Below are 24,798 nucleotides of genomic sequence, written 5' to 3'. Positions count from 1 at the left end.
AAATGAGGTTTCCATGCTGGATTACGTTAAACTCCAGAAGTATAAGCCAAGTGGCTCAGAGGCAGGGTAATTAATTGTCCTTATCCAACAGAGCTGGTTAATACTGAGGCTTGCCAGGCCTTGGAAACAACAATAGGAAAATAACCTCTACTTGCCAATAGATTAGTGGGCTAGGATTTCAAGGCTACAGTTTCCTCCCCAATGTGAGAATGTCACACTAATAAACCCAACGGTGTTAGACCAGAAGACTTGAATTCAGGTTCTACTCTGTGCAAAAGGAAGAATAACTATTAAATAGCTGCTGTGTGTTAAAGGCATTTTATATACTTTCCACATTTATTCTCACAATAACTCAGTAACATAGGTACTATTATCCCCATTTTTAGAGCAGTAAAGGGAGGTGAGATATCAAGTGCTTGCCTCAAGACATGCAGGTAATAAACACCACTCAGTCTAACACACACCACACAAAAACCCAGGCTTCTTTCACTAAGCAGACGGCAACCCATGGCATTACCTTATGTCTGATATGGTTGGTGCCATTATCCTAGACAACTAAGTTTCCCATTAGAAAGGAAAGCATCCACTATATAGTGATTCAACTGTATGAATTTCAGTGTTTTCCAAAAGATACTTCCTAGTAATCTTCTCTGACAGCACCAAGATTGTTCAAAATGAACACCATCTAAACCTAACCTGGTTTAGAGAAGGACTGACACCTGGGTTTTTTGTTTTGTTTTGTTTTGTTTTTTAAGATGAAGTCTTGCTCTGTCGCCAGGCTAGAGTGCAGTGGCATGATCTTGGCTCACTGCAACCTCCACCTCCCGGGTTCAAGAGATTCTCCTTCCTCAGGCTCCCAAGTAGCTGGGACTATAGGCACACACCACCACGCCCAGCTAACTTTTGTATTTTTAGTAGAGACGAGGTTTCACCATGTTGGCCAGGATGGTCTCGATCTCCTGACCTCATGATCCGCCTGCCTCAGCCTCCCAAAGTGCTGGGATTACAGGCATGAGCCACTGCACCCGGCCCACACCTGGTTTTCTAAGAACCCCAATAGTTGTTACTTACTAATTAATTTAGAAGTTAAGTGGCATTCTCCTAACTTCTAGTTTGCAAGTTAAACTAACAAATGTAGGACTTACAGACCTGCAATGAGATTTTGCTGCTCCTGCTGGGTCACAATTTTGGCAATCTGAGCTCTGAGAGCAGCAAGTTCATTTTCGAGAGCGCAAATCTTCTGCAGTGCTTCCTCGTTTGCCAGTGCTGGGGTCTTCAGCTGAGGCTCTTCTTGAGACAAGTCTGGTAAGGAAATCTGTCTGCTTGGGGCCTTCTCAAAGAAAAGAAGGTCATCCTGAAGGGGTGGCCTTGATCTGACCTCTGTCCTGCAAGGAAGACATAAGGTGGATTGTCATAGGCTTTGTAAGAGAATGTGAAACACCATCCTCACCTGACAGTGTATCCACATTAACACCCAACAACCTCTTTTCAGGCTGATCTTACATGAGTCCCTTCATGTAAGGACAAAAAGAGCAAAGCATTTGTCAACCTTATGTAGCTACATACCACAGCTGCGGTTCTTGCTGCCATTATTTTTCTTAGTCAATCTCTACATAATATGCACAGACCAACTCCATCACAGATTTTAGCAAAGTTTTTGCTAATTCACATTTTCTTTTGATTTGAACTAAGAAGAAACTTTTTATGCTCTTCAAAGTGGTAAGCTAATTACTAGCTATATCTGGCAACAAAATCAAATCAGTGATCTATCAGCCTTTCCCCAGGGTCCTGGTGTCTACACATCAATGTCAGTGTTTTCCATGTATGACAGAATACATCAAATTGCAAGACACATGATAACAATGTAGACAAAATACAGCATCAAAAGCTAAAAGGAGAAAAAGGAATCATTATCACTGAACCTATGCAGCAGCTATATTAGATGGTTTCATTATTTGGGTTAAAAAAAAAAATTCACGTGTAGCACCTGAGGTAGCTCCAAATGAAGTTGAGGGTTGAGAAAAAAATTTGTATTTCTTTTCAATTGTCAGTTTATATACTTATCCATTTCCTCTTATGTTCTACAATGAAGTTTTCCCAGCCTGCATCCCCCTTTAAGCCCTTTTCTATCTTAAATTCATTCCCTCCAGAAAACAATCATAGTCTTAGTTTTCCCTTATACCTGCACCCTTCAAAAATCTGTGTCCTCAAAAAACTCCTGCATACTGTCTCGATATTATAGTCATTTAGAACCCTCTAATACCAAAAGAGCTCTCTACACAAGGACAGGAAGTAATTACATTTATAGTTCCCAAATCTAGACGAAACTATCTTGGGAGCAGTAAACCCAAGGCCCTAGTGCTGTATCATTTGGGAAAAGGCTCTTTTGTTTGAAAGTTGCTGAAAGAGATGGGGAACTGCCATTAAATGTAACCTCGCTGTCAGACATAAGGCTGGGGCTTTCCTCTCTGTCACCATGTTTAATTTAAACACCGTGGGGCAGACACTATTATTTTATGACTGAGGATACAGGCTCAGTATCATGTAGTTAGTGTGTGGAAGACTCAACACTGAAACTGAGATTTACGAAGTTTTTTCATGCTATTAATGTTACAATTTTTCTATGAAAAATGTATTAGTGTGACTTAACATTAATTCAAAAACTTAATATTTTTTGAAATATCCATAACCTGGATAGGGATACACTATAAGGAAGAAATCTGCCCATTTCCAGTCAGACTTTAACCACATTAGTTTATCACTACTTTACAACACTGGGAATGGTTGAATGATTTCACCAGGATTGCCCTCTTCAGCATACTCAAGAATGCATGGGAAAAGAATGAAGGAATGCCTTGACTGTGGGGTTTCAAAGATGAGAAAAGAGCCCACAACTGACTTCCTTCTCCTCACTCTCAATCAACATTAACACATCATGCTCATATGGTTTCACAGTCACAGATTCCTTTGAAAATTTGATTTTCCCAGGTAATTGATCAGACACACTTCTCATAAAATTCGGCTCATATAGTTTCAGAAGTCATGGCCCTAAGGTGAAGAATCTCTGACTGGCCCTGCTACAAGCCTACACTAAAAGGCAAGCTAAAGCCAAAATCTAAGTAACCCTCACCCAGGGCATGGACCAGGTGCTAATTAAGGCTTGCTCCAGTGCACAGCATGCATTAGGGACAAAGATTGCCCTAATGCTGGTCACTCCAACAAGCACGCTTCTTTTCTCTTTTGTAAAAATTACCACCAAAAAAAGGAGTAGAAAGAAAGAAATCCTTATTTCAGGGCAGCAATGTGCCCAGCTAAAGGATGACATTTCCCGGTTTCCCTTGCAGTTTTATGTGGCCATGGGACTTCGTGTGGCTAACAAGATTGTAGGCAGAATGTTGATGAGGCATCTAGGAGGCCACTTGAAGGGAGGTGACTCAATGGAAAAGTCATTTCCATTTTAGCCCCAGTTCCCTTTCCTCATGCTGAGAGTCTTGAGTGCAAGGTGATGTTTTAGAGTCACACAGGGCCATACGCTAATCAGGATATGGAAGTCAATGCTACAGATGGCAGAGCCTGGCTGGGTCCCTGATGATGCTGTAGGGCCTCTATCAGCTCTAGCCTACCTAACCTTGGATGTTGCTGATTTGAGAGAAATAAACTATCTTGAGAGAAAAATACAAACTCCCATTGTATAAGGCACCATTCTTTTGGGCTTCTCTTTCAGCTTCAAACATAATCGTAACTGTTAGGACATTTCAATATTAAATTCTACTTTAATTTTCCTTTAAATGGATATTGGTGTTTTATTTTTGCTTGACAGTTGTGAAAATTCTTCTTCATTCTACCTTGTGTATTGAAAGGGGAATCCTGGGATGCTTAGGTTTTGGTATTTTGCACTGAATTCGGGTATTTTTCTTCATACCTAATTTTTACACCATATTAATGAATTTACCATACATAAAGGAAGCTTGCAAACTGCTTTTTGCCTGACACATTTTTATTAAACAAAAAGATCTGGAATATAAATATCCTTGCTCTAGGCTTGGCGCAGTGGCTCACGGCTGTAATCCTACCATTTTGGGAGGCTAAGGCAGGAGCATCACTTGAGCCCAGGAGTTTGTGACCAGCCTGGGCAACATGGCGAAACCCCTTCTCTACAAAGAAACACAAAAACTAGCTGGGCATGCTGGCTCAAGCCTGTAGTCCCAGCTACTAGGGAGACTGAGATGGGAGGATTGATTGAGCCCGGGAGGTTAAGGCTGCAATGAACCATGATTGCATCACTGTACTCCACCTTGGGCAAGAGAGCAAGACTCTGCCTCAGAACAATACAATACAAAATGTCCTCGTTCTTACCTAGCAACTATAATATCAACTTTTAAAATCTGGAATATTTGTGGGATAGGGAAATGTTTGGCTCACAAGGTTTCAATTACTGTTTGCTTTCGTAGCCCCAACAATGAGAAAAAAGGTTTTTTTGTTGTTGTTTTTTGTTTTTTTAAGTACAGGAAGATTAGGCTGGGCACAGTGGCTTACATCTGTAATTCCAGCACTTTGGGAGGCCAAGGTAGAAAGACTGCTTGAGCTCAGGAGTTCAAGATCAGCCTAGGTAACAAGGCAAGACGCTATCTCTGCAAAAAATTTTAAAACTAGCCAGGTGTGGTGGCATGTACCTGGGGTGCCAGCTACTCAGAAGCTGAGGCAAGAGAACTGATTGAGCCCAGGAGGATGAGGCTGCAGTGAGCTGTATTTATGCTACTGCACTCCAGCCTGGGCGACAGGGGGTGGGGGGAAGCGGTACAGGAAGATTAAGCAAAGGAAAAAACTCCCATGAAGAACAGTACCAATACTCTGATAAAATATATCCATCAATACACTGAAAGATATGTTACAGAAGTTGTAGATTAGATGTATGTGCTCTAACCAACCTACAATAAGGAAAATACTTTTAATAAGTCGTTAAAACTTTGACTCTTTGTTGACACACCTGGCTAAATTCTGATCTCTACCTCTCCTTCACAGAGTAGCGCAAATAATTTTGCTAAATAGTTCTATACAACAAATACATTAAGTTACGAGTAAATAAAAATTAGTCAATTTACCGAATGAACCATTGAGGAGGTAGGGAGCATTTATATTTACATTAAATTACATATAACAACATAATATATTCTTAATATGCTTCTTCATATATATTCTTGGTAATGTTTTGGGTTTAATAACACTGAACAATAGTGACTTTTTAACTATTTCTTGAAAGAACTAAAGGAAATGCAGGTAGGTAGGATGGTAGGAGTGATAAAATTCTAGTTTTAAAACCAGATCTATGCAAAATGTAGCATTCTCAAATAAATGTAGAAATAAAGTAGTACACTTATTCAAAACTGTAGTGGAGAAAGAAAGAACAGGAGTAGTAACCATGTGAGTTTAGAGGAAGAGAGCAATCAGATGCAGTGTTCTCAGGACAGAGGACATGCGCCATGGCCAATGGGTGTCAGGGGTGGGGGTATCTGGAAGTGACAACAAATGGAAGTGGAACTGAGAAGAGAGAAGAATAGAACCTGTGGAGAAATATGTATCTCTAGACCCCTACCGTCTTCGCATTTCCGCAAAGCAAAATTTTGCTTTGTTTACCAAACCTACCTGAAAGAATGAATATATTCATATCTGTGAATAGAAATGTGGATGATTGTTTTCATATTAAGTACAGAGGATTCATGCAGCCTATATACAGAAAATAAATGTTGGATACCAGAACCTTTGTTACTGATAAATAAAAAATGATATTATAGTACTGTTTATTTAAAAACCAGTGGCCACATCAGTAAAGATTATATCCTCCTTCCCCTAAAATTCTCCTAGACATTAAAGGATCCAAAGTATTAAATTCTTACAAGTTTGTTTTAAAATGTTATCATTCAAGTAAGCCAGTCTTCAAATTCTATGAACACTGACCCTTCAATAATCTTGTTCCAGAATTGGAACAAGATAATATGACACACTAGATTAAGACAGCAATTGCAAGGCATATTTGAACAGCTTACTTTCTTTAAAACATCTTCAAGGCAAAATAAACTGTAAGAGAAAATTAATAAATACTGAGCAGAAACTACAGTGTTTAAAAAAAAAAAAGGATTAACTTTCTCTATCTCCCCATAGCTTCCATGATGAATTTTTATCTTTTTGCTTTTTTTACTGAAAATAAAGGACAAATTACTCTTTAATCTTGAACACTATTGTGCCAGGGTAAGAACAAAAAAGTTTAGGACCTTTGGTAAGACAATTTAATTAACAGTGAAGAACTGTACGTTATACTATTTTTCTATCTTTAATTATATAATTCAGCATTTCCTTATGTGAAATACTTTAATATTTATGGGCTCAAACAAAGTAATTATAGGACCTGTGAAGGTTTAAGAGCCCAGATAGGGTTTCCCTATGTTGCCCAGGCTGGTATAACTCTGGGGTTCAAAGGATCCTTTAGCTTTGGCCTCCCAAAGTACTTGAATTACAAGCATGAGCCACAGAGTCCTGCGTTTTTTTTTTTTAAGACAGTCAACAAACCATTCATTCTTAAAACCAATCTGTTTTGCCATCCTTAAGAACAGAGGGCTATTAAGAACTAGAATACAAAGACAGAATAAATCCAAAATAAGAGATAGATTCTTTCAAGAATTTCTGTAATTCAGAGAAATTTTAAGAAATAAAAACAAATACAAAAACAGAAATAACAAAGAGGCCAGGCGGGGTGGCTCACGCCTGTAATACCAACACTTTGGGAGCCTGAGGAGGGTGGATCACCTGAGGTCCAGAGTTAAAGACCAGCCTGGGCCAACAGGGTGCAACCATGTCTCTACTAAAAATACAAAAATTAGCTGAGTATGGTGGCAGGCGCCTATAATCCCAGCTACTAGGGAGGCTGAGGCACAAGAATCACTTGAACCTGGGAAGTGGCAGTTGCAGTGAGCCGAGATCACGCCACTGCACTCCAGCTTGGATGACAATGCAAGACTCCATCTCAAAAAATAAAATAAAATAACAGAGACATCAAGCATGGATGTACCAAAAGCAGAAGATAAACAGCCAAAGGGTGATGTTTCTCTTTTTTTGAGATAGGATCTCACTCTGTTACCCACACCGCCAACTCCTAGGCTCAAGTGATCCTCCTGCCTCAGCTTCCTGAGTAGCTAGGACTATAGGTGCGTGCCACCCATGCCTGGCTAATTTTTTTCTTTTCTTTCTTTTTTTTTTTTTTTTTTTTTTTTTAAGAGACAGGGTCTCACAATGTTGCCCAGGCTGGTCATGAACTCCTGGCCTCAAGTCTCTCAAAGTGTTGGGATTATATTGTGCAGGCCTGATATTTCTTCCTTCCCTTTCCTTTTTTTTTTCCATTACCTTAAACTTTTAACAGTTAACTGATGTTTCTTAAAACCATTTTCTAGATACCAATTTCTGCTAGGGAGATTTCTACTGGTTTTGTTTGTTCGTTTTGGTCATATTTTGTTTATATTGGGTCCAAAATTCCCTAAGGCACACAGGTTCTTACTTAGAATAACACTACACTGAATTATCTAGTTCTCTTTTTTCCATGTTACTGTCAAGGGAAGCCACTTTTGTAGCACAATTTACATAAATGCAAAGGCCTTTTTAGCTCCATCATCCATATTGAAGAACCCTAAGTTAAATATAATACACCTCTGGGGTCCTTTCCCTCATCTCACAGTTAAGGGAAACTCAAAATCTGACACAGTTTTAAATTAGATGTGCCCTGTTCCCAAAATGATTTCTACTGACCCTCCCTCATCTTTTTAGTTTACAGAACAACCTAGGAAGGTTAAAAAAACAAACAAACAAAAAACCATACTCTATTGTCTTAGAATCCAGGGAGAAAAAAAACCCGGCAATTTAGTTTCCTGAAATACAAAGTTGGGTAGAAAACTATTAATCTGAGGCAGGCAGATCACTTGAGGTCAGGAGTTCAAGACCAGCCTGGCCAACATGGTGAAACTCCGTCTCTACTAAAGTAAAGTACAAAAATTAGCTGGGTGTGTTGGCGGGCACCTGTAATACCAGCTACTTGGGAGGCTGAGGCAAGAGAATCACTTGAACCCGGGAAGTGGAGGTTGCAATGAGCCAAGATCATGCCACTACATTCCAGCCTGGGCAACACAGCAAGACTCTGTCTCAAAAAAAAAAAAAAAAAAAAGAAAAGAAAACTAACAATCTTTTCAAAGTGGGCAAGTAGCTGGATAAAGACAACTAGAATGGGAAATCATTTTGACAGTGGAAGCAATCTATGAGAGGATCTACAGTGGGAACAGGCAGGAGTGTTGTAGGCTACAGACCCAGAAAACTAGTGGGATTCCCTCATTAGCTGTTCTAGGCTCTGTTCAACACAACCCTTCTGTTGTTTTATATTTCAGAAGTTGGATCTTCCTAAAAGTGGTATTTAACAAAAATAATCCTTCTTCCTTGAATATGCTATTTTAATAATGTATGTTCATGTCTACTGTCAAGTAATGAAGAATAAAATAGAAACCAGTAACATCTGCAGTTTGATGTGCTGTGAGTAGGAAACCTTGCTCTGATTGCTCTGATCCACCGAGTCTCCTGGCCTACTTTTGCACCTCTGGAGCTGTGGAGCTGGCCTGCTTGCTTGTTAAGTATTTCCTACAGACTCTTGCTACTCTGTCATCCTCTATGAGTTTGGGGATCTTCCCTGACATTCCTTAAAAAACAGCACATTCCATCTTATACTTAATGCTGACACTTGAAAAATCAAGCTGGATATCATCACCTCAGTCTCACTTTATTCACTATCCTTATATTACAGACTTCTATAAATATGTTCATCTTCCTCATTAGATTGCAAACATCCTAGGATAAGGAAAACTGCTATCTGAAACATTTTTAAGTTCTATGAACCCATACATTTTTATTTAGTAAATGAGTTTGATATTGTACGTGACACTCTACAGAAGAACTGGATACAATTAGAAATTAATATATTAATATAGAATGAACAAATTAAACTTTAAATATTTCAAAGCTCCTTAGCTGCTCTTCTACTTTGGAAGCAATCAAACGCTTGATGACAATATCTATGATGTCAACTAAAGGTCTCAGAGATTACAGTCTTTAACTTCATCATACAGTACAAATGTTATACTGTATATTTATCCAAAGACTTACAAACCAAAAAGTATCTGAGACAGCTCTCAAACAATTTAGAAGTTTATTTTACCAAGGTTAAAGATGTGCACCTAGGAGACAGATCAGTGCCTTTCTCCAAAGATGATTTTGAGGGCTTCAGTATTTAAAGGGGAATGGGCAGATATTAGAGAAAGAGGAAGGAATTTTTAAAAGGTGGGAGTAGATATGAGACAAAAGTTTACATTCTTTTAAGTCTCTGATCAGCTGTTCACATGTGAGGGGCGGTAGAGGACTAGTCACTTATGCATTCCTCTAGCTCAGTGAATCTGCATTTTTACATAAAATAAACATAGGGCAGAGGAAGCAATCAGATACGCATTTGTTTCAGATGAGCAGCGGGATAACTTTTGAGTTCTGTCCTTTTCCGACACCTGTGAAGAAAACTATCAATTCACATTGTCAGCAAAAATTTAGCAGAACTGTTTTAGGGTAAAGATCTTGGGGCCCACAAGGAATTTCCTAGCAGGCAAATTGTAAGAGAGGTATGTAGCTTTTTGATAATGTAGTTATCTTACATAGCTACAGAGGCAGCTTTGCTGTGATGCAAAGCTTTGGGAGGCAGGTTTGCCTGATGCAGTTCCTAGCTTGACTTTTCCCTTTGGCTTAGTTATTTGGGCGTCCCAAGGTTTATTTTCCTTTCACAGACTATACATTCTCCTTAGAATACTACTATGAAAGAGAACACTTTAACTTAGATGAGATTATCAGTTATATTCATAACTGATCATCAGTTATCAGGATGTCAATGCTTCTGTTAATTAAAAAATGTATACAGAAAAGAGAAAAAACAATGAGGCCTTACTTTGTGCATGCCACTGTACTAACAGTTTTCTCATGTTATTGAAAATTCTCTTCTCAAAGTAGAATACTTGTATTTTATAGAAATATGTTGCCCTTTTTTTTTCTTTTTTTCTTTTTTTTTTTAAGACACGTTTCGATCCATCGCTGAGGCTGGAGTGCAATGGTGCATTCATGGTTCACTGCAGCGTTGACCTCCCAGGCTCAAGCAATCCTCTCACCTCAGCCTCTCAGGTAGCTAGGACAACAGGTGTGCACCACCACACCCAGCTAATTTTGGTATTTGGTATTTTTTGTAGAGATGGAGTTTTGCCATGTTACCCAGGCTCATCTTGAACTCCTGGGGTCAAGCAACCCACCCACCTCGACCTCCCAAAGTGCTGAAATGATAAGCATAAGCCACTGTGCTCGGCCTGTACTTCTAGTTTATAAATAAAAATCTGAAGTTCAGTGCATTTGAAAAAAATCATTTCTATAATAACCAATTATGAAAGACTCATATGTATCCTGTTTTCCCAGAGACATAATAGTATGACATTATAAATAATTGTTATAGAAATGTTATCAACATAAATTTCAAGGAAGAAATAAGAAATATACTGAAGAGCTTCAGCTTTCATACAAATATAAATATGAGAGGCAGAAAAACTGCAACATATGAACAGTCTTAAATAGAATTTGTTTCTATAGGGACTTAAACTGTAAGTTATAAACACAGAAGGGTAGGTCCCATTTGGGGAAAATGGCACAGAGCAGGCAGGACTAACTTGCGGCTCCCACTTGGACAAACAGAGCAGCGTGCACAGACCCACATGGTGAACTTTTGCTCCAAGAACTACTGCAGGAACATACCAGGAAAGCCAGAGAATCCACAGACACTTTGAAGGAGGTGGATTGCAGCTACACGCTCCGTGGGAAAGCCGAGGAACTCCAAAGACAAAGGACATAATTGCTTGGGAGCTTTATGGCCCTGCCCACTGCCTGAGATGCTGGTGCGGTTGCAGAGAAGGGGAATACTTATAGACTGCTGGTGGGAATGTAAATTAGTTCAGTCACTGTGGAAAGGAATGTGAAGATTTCTCAAAGAACTTAAAAGAGAACTATTATTTGACCCAGCAATCCCTCTATTGGGTATATAACCCAAAGGAAAATAAATCATTCTGCACATCTGTTCATCACAGCACTATTCGCAACAGCACAGACACGGAATCAACCTAAATGTCCATCAATGGTAGACTGCATAAAGAAAATGTGGTAGATAGACACCATGGAATACTACACAGTCACAAAAAAACAAGGAGATCATTCCTTTGCAGCAACATGGATGGAACTGGAAGCCATTATCCTAAGCAAACTTACACAGGAACAGAAACCAAATACCACATGTTCTCACTTACAAATGAGAGTTAAACACTGAGTGCACATGGACAAAAAGAAGGGAACAGCTGGGTGCAGTGGCTCACACCTGTAATCCCAGCACTTTGGGAGGCTGAGGTGGGTGACCACCTTTTGTCAGGAGTTTGAGATCAGCCTGACCAAGATGGTGAAACCCTGTCTCTACTAAAAATTCAAAAATTAGGTGGGCGTGGTGGCGCACATCTGTAATCCCAGCTACTTGGGAGGCTGAGGCATGAAAATCACTTGAACCCGGGAGGTGGAGGTCGCAGTGAGCCGAGATCGTGCCACTGCACTCCAGCCTGGGCAACAAGAGTGAAACTCCGTATCAAAAAAAAAAAAAAAAGAAGGGAACAACACATACCACGACCTACTTGAGAGTGGAGGGTGAGGATCAAAAAACTACCTATTGAGTCCTATGCTTATTACCTGGGTGATGAAATAATCTGTACACCAAACACCCATAACATGCAATTTACCCATGTAACTAACCAGCACATGTACCCCTGAACCTAAAAGTTTTTTTTTTTTTTTTTTAATTCTATTTTCTTTTGGAGTTTGGAACACTTCTGATTTTGGATTTTCAAATTAGGGTTGTTCAACCTGTATGAAAAAATTAACTTGAAAAGAATCACAAATTTAAGGCTGGGCACAGTGGCTCACACCTGTAATTCCAGCACTTCAGGAGGCTAAGGTGGGCGGATTGCTTGAGCTCAGGAGTTTGAGACCAGCCTAGGCAACATGGCAAAAACCCATCTTTACAAAAAACAGCCAGGCATGGTGGCATATATCTATAACCCCAGCTACTTAGGAGGTTAAGGTGAGAGGATTGCTTGAGCCCATGAGGCAGAGGTTACAGTGAGCTGATCGTGCCACTGCACTCCAGCCTGGGTGACAGAGCCAGATTCTTCTGAAAAAAAAAAAAAAAATTCATGGACTCAAATGTAAAATATAAAACTATAAACCTCTTAGGGAAAAAGAAGTCTCAGGATCTAGGGCTAGACAAAGAGCTCTTAAATTTGACACCAAAAGCATGATCAATAAAAAAGTAAATAAATTAGACTTCATCAAAATGAAAAATTTTTGCTCCATGAAAGACCCCATTAAATGTATGAAAAGACAAGCCACAGAGTAGGAGAAAATATTTATAAACCATGTATGTGACAAGGATTCATATCTAGAATATATAAAGAAATCTCAAAAATACCCAGTTAGAAAATGAGCAAAAGACATGATACGTTTTACCTGAAACAATATACAGATGGCATAAAAAGATGTTTATCATCATTAGCTATTAAGGAAATAATGCAGAGAAACTGAATTAGCCATATACTGCCAAAGGGATGTAAAATAGGCTCTAGAAAACAGTTTGTCAGTTTCTTGAAAAACTAAGTAACTACTATTTGACCCAGCAACTGCACTCAAAGACATTTATCTCAGAAAAACGAAAACTTATAGTCACTCAAAAACCTATACACAAATGTTTATATCCTAACTTTAACAGCCAAAAACTGGAATCAAACTAGATGTCCATCAATTACTGTATGATTAAACAAACTGTAATACATCCATACCAATGACTACTACTGAGCAATTAAAAAGGATCAAGTTCTTGATGCACACAACAATTTAGATGAACAGCCAGAGAACAATGCTGAGTTTAAAAAGCCAGTCCCGCCCCCTTCAACAGCTCAGCTGGTAGAGCGGAGGACTATAGGTGCACGCCTATGGCCATCCTTAGGTGCTGGTTAGATTCTTAGATTCTGGCTCGGAGAGACGCCTTTGTTTGGCCAGGCGCGGTGGCTCACGCCTGTAATCCCAGCACTTAGGGAGGTTGAGGCAGGTAGATAACCTGAGGTCAGGAGTTCAAGACCAGCCTGGCCAACATGGTGAAACCCCGTCTCTACTAAAAATACAAAAATTAGCAAGCGCCTGTAATTCCAGCTACTTGGGAGGCTGAGGCAGAAGAATCGCTTGAACCTGGGAGGCAGAGGTTGCAGTGAGCCGAGATCACACTACTGCACTCCAGCCTGGGTGACAGACGGAGTCTCTGCCTCCAAAAAAGAAAAGCCGGTCCTAAAAGGTTACACATTGGCCAGGCACAGTGGCTCACGCCTGTAATCCCAGCACTTTGTGAAGCCGAGGCAGATGAATCACTTGAGACCAGGAGTTCAAGACCAGCCTGGCTAACATGGTGAAATCCCGCATACACTAAAAATTCAAAAATTAGCCAGGTATGGTGGCACATACCTGTAACCCCAGCTACTTGGGAGGCTGAGGCAGGAGAATTGCTTAAACTCAGGAGGCAGAGGTTGCAGTAACCCAAGATTGCATCACTGCACTCCAGCCTGGGTGACAGAGCGAGACTCTGTTTCAAAAAAAAAAAAAAAAAAGGTTACATATTACATGATTCAATGTATTTAACATTCTTTAAATGATAAAATAGTTAAAATGAACAGATTAGTAGGTGCTAGTCATTAAGAAGGAGTTGAGGTTGGGGATGGAAGAGAAGTACGTGTGGCCATAATAGGGCAAGTGGAGGATCTCTGTAGTATGGAAATGTCCTGCATCTTGCCTTATCAACATCAATACCCTGCTGTGATACTGTACTATAGTTTTGCAGAATGTTACCATTGAAGGAGACTGAGTGAAAAGCATGTGGAATTTCTCTGTATTGTTTCTTATACATGTGAAGAATCTACAATTGTCTCAAAATAAAAAGTTTAAATAAAATAAACATCTTAAAAAAGAAAGGCTCTTTACCTGCTAATCCTGCAATCCCTGTGTTTATCTACTGCTATGTCCTTATTTCTACTTGTCACTCAAATCAAGTTCCTTCTTTGCTCTTGGATTATTTGATTCTTATTTTATCCAGCTAATACCACTCAAATGAAATTACTCTTGCTAAAGTCAATGATAATCTTCCAACTGAAAAACAAAATTGAAACGTGCTAGTTTTTCTATTTACTCAGCCTCTAAGTATTTGACACTGATCACCACTCCTCTTCTATAAAAACTCTACCTCCTCTGCTTCCATAACAATACCCTCTACCAGGTCTTCTCCTGCCTCTTAGCTGCTCTTTGGGTGATGGGTTGGGTGGGGGGCAGGGGGCAGGGAGGGTGATCAGGGGAGGAGGCTTTTTCTTTCCTTTAACTTCAAAATGCTGGTTTCACTCAAGGTACAAATGCTCTTCACGTTCTATACATCCTTCTTGGGCACTCTCATATTCAGCCATTCTATCTAAATATTATAGACTATAGGCCTTCCTTACCAATATCTATTCACATAAACTGTTTCTAGATCAAGGTGAATATCTCACAGAAAACTCAAACATAATATATTCTAGACTAGACTGCCCTCTCTTATTCTCCTCAGCCAAAACAATCTGTTTTCCTACATTCGTATAAATTACAGCTGGGCGCAGTGGCTCATGCCTATAATCCCAGCACTCTGAGAAGCCAAGGCAGGTGGATCACCTGGGGTCAGGAGTTCAAGACCAGCCTGGCCAATGTTGTGAAACCCTGTCTCTATTAAAAATACAAAAATTAGCTGGGCATCATGGCGGGCACCTGTAATACCAGCTGCTCGGGAGGCTGAGGTAAGAGAATCGACTGAACCCGGGAGGTGGGAGTCACAGTGAGCCAAGATAGCGCCACTGCACTCCAGCCTGCAGCCTGGGCAACCAAGAGAGGCTCCGTCTCAAAAAAAAAAAAAAAAAAATTGTTTTACCATCCTTATATTTATCCTAGATGGAAACCTGAGAATTTAGGATAACTAGACTCTGACTCTGTAGGCTCTTCCTTCCTTAATCTCCATATCTAATAAGTTTCTATGTCATTTTAATTATTCTATGTCATTTTAATTATTCTGAATCTCATTTAACTTTGAACCTCTTCTGCCAGTTTCTTAATTCAGTTAAATTCTGATCATCTCCTAGTTGGTCTATCTCTTAGTCTGGCTCTTTTTTTTTTTTTTGAGACGGAGTCTCGCTCTGTCACCCAGGCTGGAGTGTGGAGTGCAGTGGCGTGATTTTGGCTCACTGCAAGCTCTGCCTCCCAGGTTCAAGCCATTCTCCTGCCTCAGCCTCCCGTGAAGCTGGGACTACAGGCATGCGCCACCACGCCTGGCTAATTTTTTTTTGTATTTTTATTAGAGACAGGGTTTCACTGTGTTAGCCAGGATGGTCTCGATCTCCTGACCTCATGATCCACCTTCCTCGGACTCCCAAAGTGCTGGGATTACAGGTGTGAGCCACCATACCCGGCCTTCTTTTCTATTCTTCATACTGTTTACACGTTGGTTTTACTAGTGCTCAAATTTCTTCCATGGTTCCACACTGCTTTCAGGTTCTATATTGCTTTCCACAAACGTGAACTTTTCTATGTTTCTTAGTGTCACGTGTAAGACTTTTAAACCTCAACCTACTTCTCATCCTCATCTCCTACAGTGTATCCTTCTTTTCTGCTCTCTAGACTCACTGAGCCATCTGGCAGTTCCCAAACATGCCACAATGTCTCCTGGTATTACCTTAAAACAAGTTCTTTACTCTTCCAGGAATACCAGCCTTCCATTTACTTGGCTCCCACTCAGCCTCATGATGGAGCTCTAGCATTTCCTCCTGAGAAGTCTTGCCGAACATCTCTCATCCTGCAGTGACCATCTGTAATTACTTTGTAGACTTTACAGTATCAATTGATTTCCTTCTTAATCTCCTTTTGACTCAAAATTTTTAGGAAACATTCTCCAATTACACAAAAATTCTCTACTATGATCCAGATGGATCCCTTTGCCCCAGTGAGACCTTTGTAATTACTGTACTTATCTAAATTATTAATGATCATTCTTTCTGGTCTCTTATATTAGAATGTAAACTGCTGAAGGACAAGGAATTCTGTCCATGAGGACTTAGGACATAATTACATGTCTCTAAAAACTTTAAAAATACTAGCCAAGTCTTGAAAATGAACAGACCAGCCTAGGCAACATGGTGAAAACTCATCTCTACAAAAAAAATACAAAAATAGGCTGGGCGTGGTGGCTCACCTCTGTAATCCTAGCACTTTGGGAGGCTGAGGCGGGTGGATCATCTGAGGTCAAGAGTTCGAGACCAGCCTGGCTAACATGGTGACATCCCGTTTCCACTAAAAATCCAAAAATTAGCTGGGCATGGAGGCGCACACCTGTGGTCCCAGCTACTCAGGAAGTTGAAGCAGGAAAATCACTTGAACCAGTGAGTTGGAGGTTGCAGTGAGCCGAGATCACGCCACTGCACTAGGGCCTGGGTGACAGAACAAGACTCTATCTCAAAAAAAAAAAAAAAAAAAAAATTAGCGGGGGTTAGTGGTGCATGCCTGTGATCCCAGCTACTTGGGAGGCTAAGGTGGGAGAATCACAAGAGCCTGGGAGGTCAAGGCTGCAGTGAGGCAAGATCACACCACTGCACTCCAGCCTGAAAAACAGAACGAAACCCTCTCAGATAAAAAGGAAAATAAATAGAAAAGAAGACTATTCAAGAAAAAGAAGAGGGTGCATTACTAGAGATAAAATTAGGCTATTAAAAGTAAGTACTGCAAATAATATCATTCTTTAAAAAAACAGATAATGCATCTCAGTTCTAATAGCCTTCCAAACTAACCTTAGTTTTGCTGAACATTCTCCTTCTTCTTTGGCTACCCATCCAACATCAGCAAAAGAAGCCACTGCATCCTCTCCTGGGTGGCTGGGACTCCATTCTGTTGCATGGCTGTTAATCTACAAGTTACAAATAGGGAAAGTTCTTCATCTGGCACCAAAATGTTAAGAATAAATTTTTTTTTACTCACCTAAAGGAAAATCGTCAGCTCTGCTGTTAAAAACACGAGTGGTTTCTAACTCTTCCACTGAAGGTCTCTATGATTAATAGTCATAATCATAGTGTTGCCTAACAGTATATGACAATTGCAGAACTATAATTTAAGTTTATTCGGTTTTCATTTTGTAAGTTGTTTTTTGTTTGTTTGTTTGTTTTGAGATGAAGTCTAGCTCTGTCACCCAGGCTGGAGTGCAGTGGCTCGATATTTGGTTCACTGCGACCTCCGCCTCCCGGGTTCAAGTGATTCTTCTGCCTCAGTCTCCTGAGTAGTTGGGACTATAGGCGCGCACCACCACGCCCGGCTAATTTTTGTATTTTTAGTAGAGATGGGGTTTCACCATGTTGACCAGGCTGGTCTAGAACTCCTGACCTTGTGATCCGCCCGCCTTGGCCTCCCAAAGTGTTGGGATTATAGACATGAGCCACCGCGCCCAGCCTATAAGTTGATTTTTTAAAAAACTATCCTAGAAAATTAAGAAAAATTTTAGAATCTAAGCATGAGAAACCACTTTTTTCTAAAGAGATTTTAAAAGGTATGTGTAAGCAGTGGGGTATAGGAACAAGCAAACCAGCAGGCAGAGGTTGCGGTGAGCCGAGATCGTGCTACTATACTCCAGCCTGGGTGGCAGAGCAAGACTCTGTCTCGGGGGAAGAAAATAAGAACAAGCAAAAGACCAATTTGAGCTAAATCCAGAAATATTTCTAAATGGCTATTATATAACTTTTGTTATAATGTTTTTATATATGTATACATTATAATGTTGAAAATGGTTTTTAAAACTCCTTAAATCTCCTACATTTTAAGTAAAAGTATTAAAGAACAAAAGAACAAACAGCAGAACAGAATTCTCTACCTAAACTTAACATGGATGCAAACAAAGAATATTTTGAAATAAATACAAAAAAAAAAAAAAAAAAAAGACAGGTGCGGTGGTTCCTGCCTACAATCCCAGTACTTTGGGAGGCCAAGGCAGGCAGATCACTTGAGGTCAGGAGTTTGAGACCAGCTTGGCCAACATGGTGAAACCCCATCTCTACTGAAAATACAAAAAAAATTAGCCAGGCATGGTGGCACACACCTGTAATCCTAGCTACTCAAGAGGCTGAGGTTTGAGGATTGCTTGAACCCGGGAGGCAGCAGTTGCAGTGAGCCGAGATTGCACCACTGCACTCTAGCCTGAGTGACAGGGTGAGATGGTCTCAAAAAGAAAAAGAAAAAAAAAAAAAGACAAGCAGGATATCTTGAAACTTATCTTGAAAAACAAGAAAGATAACTAAGTTAAATTTACATTTCATTATACATATAATAATGCCTGAGTCAAAAAGTCAACAAATAATAACTTTTAAATAAAGTTATCGGATTAATACTTCCTAAAAGTGTGAGTGAGGTTTAAATAAAAAAGAAAATCAATCCACACTTTTTAATTAAGGAAAAAATGAAAAGGCCAAAGAGATTTAGTCATTAATATGTTTATCAAAAAGTTACCCTTGGGACTCATGCATTGTTCAAACCTCCTCAATGCCATCATTGCCAAGTCAAACTTTTGGAAAATATATTTAAATAATGCCTCTTCCTTAAACACAAAATATATCATGCAGACACATAATACTAACATTGTTGACAGTTTAAAATATCTTCAAAGTAATATTATGAATAAAACGTTAAACATATCAGCTGTTGGTATGTGTACTCTTCTGGTATGATCATCTAATCAACTTAATAAAGTGGCATTAAAAATAACATTTTAAGGGCCGGGCATGGTGGCAGGAGCCTGTAACCCCAGCCACTAGGGAGGCTGAGGTACGAGAATCACTTGAACCTGGGAGGTAGAGGTTGCAGTGAGCTGAGATCGCGCCACTGCAATCCAGCCTGGGTGACAGAGCAAGACTCGGTCACACACACACACAAAAAATGTTAACAATAAAGTACTAAGAACATCGAGTATCTAAAGCACCTTAAATTCAGCCAGGTGCGGTGGCTCACGCCTATAATCCCAGCACTTTGTGAGGACAAGATGGTGGATGGCTTGAGGCCCCAGTAACTTGAGATCAACCTGGGCAACATGGCGAAGTATCCATCTCTACTAAAAATACAAAATAATTTGTCAGGCGTGGTGGCGTGCGCCTGTAGTCACAGCTACTCGAGAGGCTGAGGTGGGAGAATCATTTGAACCCAGGAGGCAGAGGCTGCAGTGAGCTGTGATCATACCACCACACTCCAGCCTGGGCAACAGAGTGAGGCTCTCTCAAAAAATAGAAATTTTAAAATCTTGCCCTCCACAAAAACAAAAACAAATAAACCTAATAATGAAATTATGATAAAAAGGCTTTCAAAATACTAATTTGTATGTAGTGGAAGTAATTTGTAGTCAGATGAGGAAAAAAGTATAAACTTCAGTAAGTAAATTCTCAAGGTATAAGATCAAAGGGATGATTTCTGTACTTCTCCCTATGTAGTTCAGAAACTTATCCAAACAGATATTTAGCAAATCAGTATCTCATACAACTTAAATAACATAACTGGGTATCATATTTGATCTCAAGAGTTGAGAAATCAGGTAATGTTCTGTTCCTACCCATTACTGAAAACAGAATGGTATCCTGATATTCCTATAACACTGTAATAAGGAGATTCTAAGTGGGTTATGTGGCTATCCTTCAGCAGGAATGTTCCTAAGCCCTGTGAGGCTCCTAGCGGAGATGGTATTTAATGGGCTGTTTTGTACAAGTGTTAGACAAATCCTAAGACTAAAATCTGAATGGTGCCTTCCTGAGGTGCTAATTCATGAGATGATCAATCTGATCATGACCCTTTGTTCAGAAATAAAAATTCTGTTCCAATATAATGACTAGTTGGTAGAAAGTTAGGTATATTTAAGACAAAGACTTCTTACTTTCTTACAGAGGTTACAAAAATAGCTGTTTTCTTCAAAACATCTATAAAAGGAAACAAAGTGTGGGGAGGAGGGAAGAAAAAAAGAAAAACAAATCAAAAAAACAAAGTACTACTTTTCTTTTTTGTTGTTGTTGAGATCAGGTCTCACTCTGTCACTCAGGGTGGAGTGCAGTGGAACCATCTTGGCTCACTGCAACCTCCCGCCTCCCAAGTTCAAGCGATTCACCTGCGTCAGCCTCCAGAATTACTGACGCATGCCACCACACCTGGTTCATCTTTTGTATTTTTGGTAGACATGGGGGATATCGCCATGTTGCCCAGGCTGTTCTCAAATTCCTGGGCTCAGGGGATCCACCCACCTTGGCCTCCCAAAGTGCTGGGATTATAGGCATGTGCCACCACGCCCAGCCACTACTACTTTTCTAAGAATACATAATCAAAGAAATAGAAGTTAATTCATTTTCAGGATATCATAAATAGTTATTAAGGATTAAACACATTTCTCAATTTTACATCTATAAAATTAAATAATGCCTCCATAAAATTAGTATGCTAAACATAAAATGCCAGCTTTTGCACAAACTTTTAAGAAACAAAACAACAAGATAAACTATTCCACGGACTTAATTTGGATCTTACTTAAGCCTTAATTATGTAAATGATACCATGTCCATAATATGTGCTCAATAAGATGAAAATGTTAATGATGCTCTCAAGAACCAATTCCAAAACTGATAAGATGTATGTCATTTCTACTTGACATCCTGTCCCACAAAACAAAATAGTTTTGGCATTTAAGTCAAACTCATTCAAAAGACAAAATAAAACCAGAAAAAAATCTTTATAAAAGGCCATTTCAGGTGTTGGTGAAGGAAGCATTCATTGAGTGACACAGGCATGGGACACAAAGGACAATTTCCAGGACAATGCACTTAGTAAAGTACAAGTCAAGATGAAGTCAGCCCTGGCAAGGACTGACATTAAGAAATTCTTGGAAATACGATGTAGACACCATGACATGCATAGATGACCGATGGAAAGTTTGACAAAGAAAAGGACAACTTACTGAAGGTTCCCAGCAAGGTCCTGTCCTACTACAGCTATTGCCAGTGGAAAAAGAAAAAAAAAGTGAAGAGATAGAAATTTTTTTTCAAAATCGCATTTCATTCAGAGCAAAAATTTAATAATAACACCAAGTTACCCAAAATTCAATTTTATTTTAGAAATCTTACTGAAGCCACTTTAATTTAAAATATTCTGATAATGTAATATACCAAAAAAAAATCAGTTCATTTCATAAAGTGCATATTAGTAAAATACAAATGTTGTACAATAGTAGGAAAGCTTAGAATAAAAATGTTAGGAGTACTAACTTCATCCTCTTGTGACTTCGTAAAATAAACACACAGTACTGGGAACTAGGATTTGCTGCAAAGGGCATAATAGTAAATTACACTCATTCTAGTTTACTACCATTTGTTTATAGTCAAATGCATAACATACATGGATTCTTTGTATGTTTGTTTGTTTGTTTGTTTGTTTTTGAGACCAAGTCTTGTTCTGTTGCCCAGGCCGGAATGCAGTGGTGCGATCTCAGGTCACTGTAACCTCCACCTCTCAGGTTCAAGCAATTCTCCTGCCTCAGCTTCCCAAGTAGCTGGGATTACAGGCACCCACCACCATGCTTGGCTAATTTTTGTATTTTTAATAGAGACGGGGTTTCACCATGTTCGCCAGGGTGGTCTTAAACTCCTGACCTCAAGTGATCCACCCGCTTCGGCCTCCCAAAGTGCTGGGATTACAGGTGTGAGCCATCACGCCTGGCCCACATATACATATTCTTAATGAGATTACAGGCTCGCACCTGTAATCTCAGCACTTTGGGAAGCTCAGGTGGGTGGATTACTTGAGGTCAGGAGTTTGAGACCAGCCTGCCCAACATGGTGAACCCTCAACTCTATTAAAAATACAAAAATTAGCTGGGCGGGGTGGCAAGTACCTATAATCCCAGCTACTTGGGAGGCTGATGCAGGAGAATTGCTTGAACCCAGGAGGCTGAGGTTGCAGTGAGCCGAGATCACACCACTGCACTCCAGCCTGGGTGACAGAGTGAGATTTCATCTTAAAAAACAAACAAAAAAAACCTCTGAAATTCTGGTTTTGGTTTTTCTTTTTTATTTTTTTTGAGACGGAGTCTCAGTCTGTCGCCCAGGCTGGAGTGCAGTGGCGCAATCTCGGCTCACTGTAAGCTCCGCCTCCCGGGTTCACACCATTCTCCTGTCTCAGCCTCCCAAGCAGCTGGGACTACAGGTGCCCACCACCACGCCCGGCTAATTTTTTGTAATTTTAGTAGAGACGGGGTTTCACCGTGTTAGCCAGGATGGTCTCGATCTCCTGACCTCGTGATCTGCCTGCCTCGGCCTCCCAAAGTGCTGGGATTAGAGGCGTGAGCCACTGCGCCTAGCAGAATTTCTGTATTTTAATACAGTATAGTGACATACAGTGACACCATCAACTTGCCAGGTGATATGCCTGTGAAAAGAACACTAGTCTGAAAGACGGAACACTAAATTCAATATTCTAGCCCAGACTCAGTCACTACTATTTCTGAATGTGATTACTTTTTAAAAATGTATTCTTTAAAATGACAAAGTTGTATATATTTATTATGTTTGAAATATGTGCAGTGGTTCAATTGAATTGGATTACCTCACGTACTTATTTTTTCTGGTGAAAACACTTAAAATCTACTCTCTCGGTGATTTTCAATAAACAACACATTGCTGTTAACTATAGTTACCATGTTGTAAATGTATCTCTTGCATGGTCACTATTTTAAGTGAACATTTATTAAAAGTTTCCATATATAACACACTTAGAATAGTAGAAGGCAAGAGAACAAAGCCACCAGAGGGAGGAAAATGTGTGTATTTCTGAAAATAATCTTTAAGGGTAAGCAGCAGTATCCTTGTGGAAATACAAGTCTTTAAGAGATCAACTGCCTGAGATGAATAAAATGGCCACAAACATTTGTTGGTTACTTTTTTTTTTTTTTTTTTGAGACGGAGTCTTGCTCTGTTGCCCAGGCTGGAGTGCAGTGGTGTGATCTTGGCTCACTACAACCTCCAGTTCCTGGGTTCAAGCAATTCTCCCTACCTCAGCCTCCTAAGTAGCTGGGATGACAGGAACTTGCCACCACGCCTGGCTAATTTTTATATTTTTAGTAGAGACAGGTTTTCACCACATTAGCCAAGCTGGTGTCAAATTCTGACCTCAGGTGATCAGCCCACCTTGGGCTCCCAAAGTGCTGAGATTATAGGTATGAGCCACCGTGCCATATTCAGTTAGTCTCAAAACTACTATTTCACAATGCCTTTTTTTTTTTTTTTTGAGATGGAGTCTCATTCTTTCGCCCAGGCTGGAGTGCAGTAGCGTGATCTCGGCTCACTGCAACCTCTGCCTCCCAGGTTAAAGTGATTCTCCTGCCTCAGCTTCCTAAGTAGCTGGGATTATAGGCACTAGCTATCATGCCTGGCTAATTTTTCTATTTTTAGTAGAGATGGGGTTTCACCACGTTGGCCAAGCTGGTCTTGAACTCCTAACCTCAGGTGATCCGCCCACCTCGGCCTCCCAAAGTGCTGGGATTATAGGTGTGAGCCACTGCGCTGGGCCCCACAATGCCAGATTTATGAAACATACTATTGGTAGCTGAATTCAGTAATCTTTAAGGGCTGACTATAAAATTATAGCTAAAAATAACAAAAAATGAACATCATATACAGTATGACATCACATGCTAGCATATTCCAAATTATCTAGTAGTTATTAAAACACGTGGTTAAATTTAACAGTTATTTTACATATTAATCCAGGTATGCATCTTCAGACAGCTCAGATGTTCAAAGATCACTATACCATACTACTAAGTCTCCCACTTTAATAGCTCCTGACTGACTGGAACCTTCTCTTGGTTCCTCAAACAATTTATATCTGGCCTTTGGATCTCTGCACATGCTATTCTCTCTGCACACAATGACTCCCTCAACCTCTACTTGTCTCCTCAACCCTGTAGAGCAGGCTCTTTGTAATCCTTGTCATTCCTTTAGAGAGGCCTTCCCTGAGAACTCCTGATATTCTCCCCCATGCTATACTACTTCATACTATATGACATTTATTACAAATGATAATTATATCTTTATTAGCATATTGACTTTTTAAGTATCTCTCCCACTGAATCACATAACCAATAAGGGCAGACATACATGTCTGTTTCATTCACCATTCAATACCAACACCTAGCATAAAGTATGAATTTCAAGTTTACTTGCTATATAAAGATGTGCCATAACAAATGGCCATTTTACTTCCAGATTTAATCACCGTGTATGAGCTTTAGTAGGAATCTCATTCATTACTCTTTTGGTTACTGAACAGTCCTTTCCACCAATTCCAAAAACCACTGCTTGCAGTCCAAGAAAATAGCTTGGGTTAGGTTTACCAGAGAGAAAAAGGTGAAATTACTCAATAGTATTGGTATTCAAACTACTATAACCACACAGCCAAGTCCCCAACCCAGGTTATTCTGAAGTACTTCACTTGGTAGTACTCAGAATCACATATTTGGGGGTATTTTGCCTTAAGGTT

General features: G+C 39.8%; 1 protein-coding gene across 2 annotated transcripts in view; it reads right to left on the bottom strand.

Annotated features, from left to right (window-relative positions):
• Positions 1-24,798, bottom strand: part of MTFR1 (mitochondrial fission regulator 1) — an 85,947-nt gene that overhangs the window by 19,361 nt on the left and 41,788 nt on the right. For both annotated transcript variants that reach the window (XM_015145459.3, XM_015145465.3), the window contains exons 4-5: positions 17,043-17,158; positions 1,150-1,385 (exon numbers count right to left, since the gene is read on the bottom strand). In XM_015145459.3, coding sequence (XP_015000945.2) covers positions 1,150-1,385; positions 17,043-17,158 — 352 coding nt within the window. The remainder of the gene's footprint in view (positions 1-1,149; positions 1,386-17,042; positions 17,159-24,798) is intronic.

This window comes from Macaca mulatta, chromosome 8, assembly GCF_049350105.2.
Source record: "Macaca mulatta isolate MMU2019108-1 chromosome 8, T2T-MMU8v2.0, whole genome shotgun sequence".
Lineage (NCBI taxonomy): Eukaryota > Metazoa > Chordata > Mammalia > Primates > Cercopithecidae > Macaca > Macaca mulatta.
This window is presented reverse-complemented; position numbering and strand designations above follow the sequence as displayed.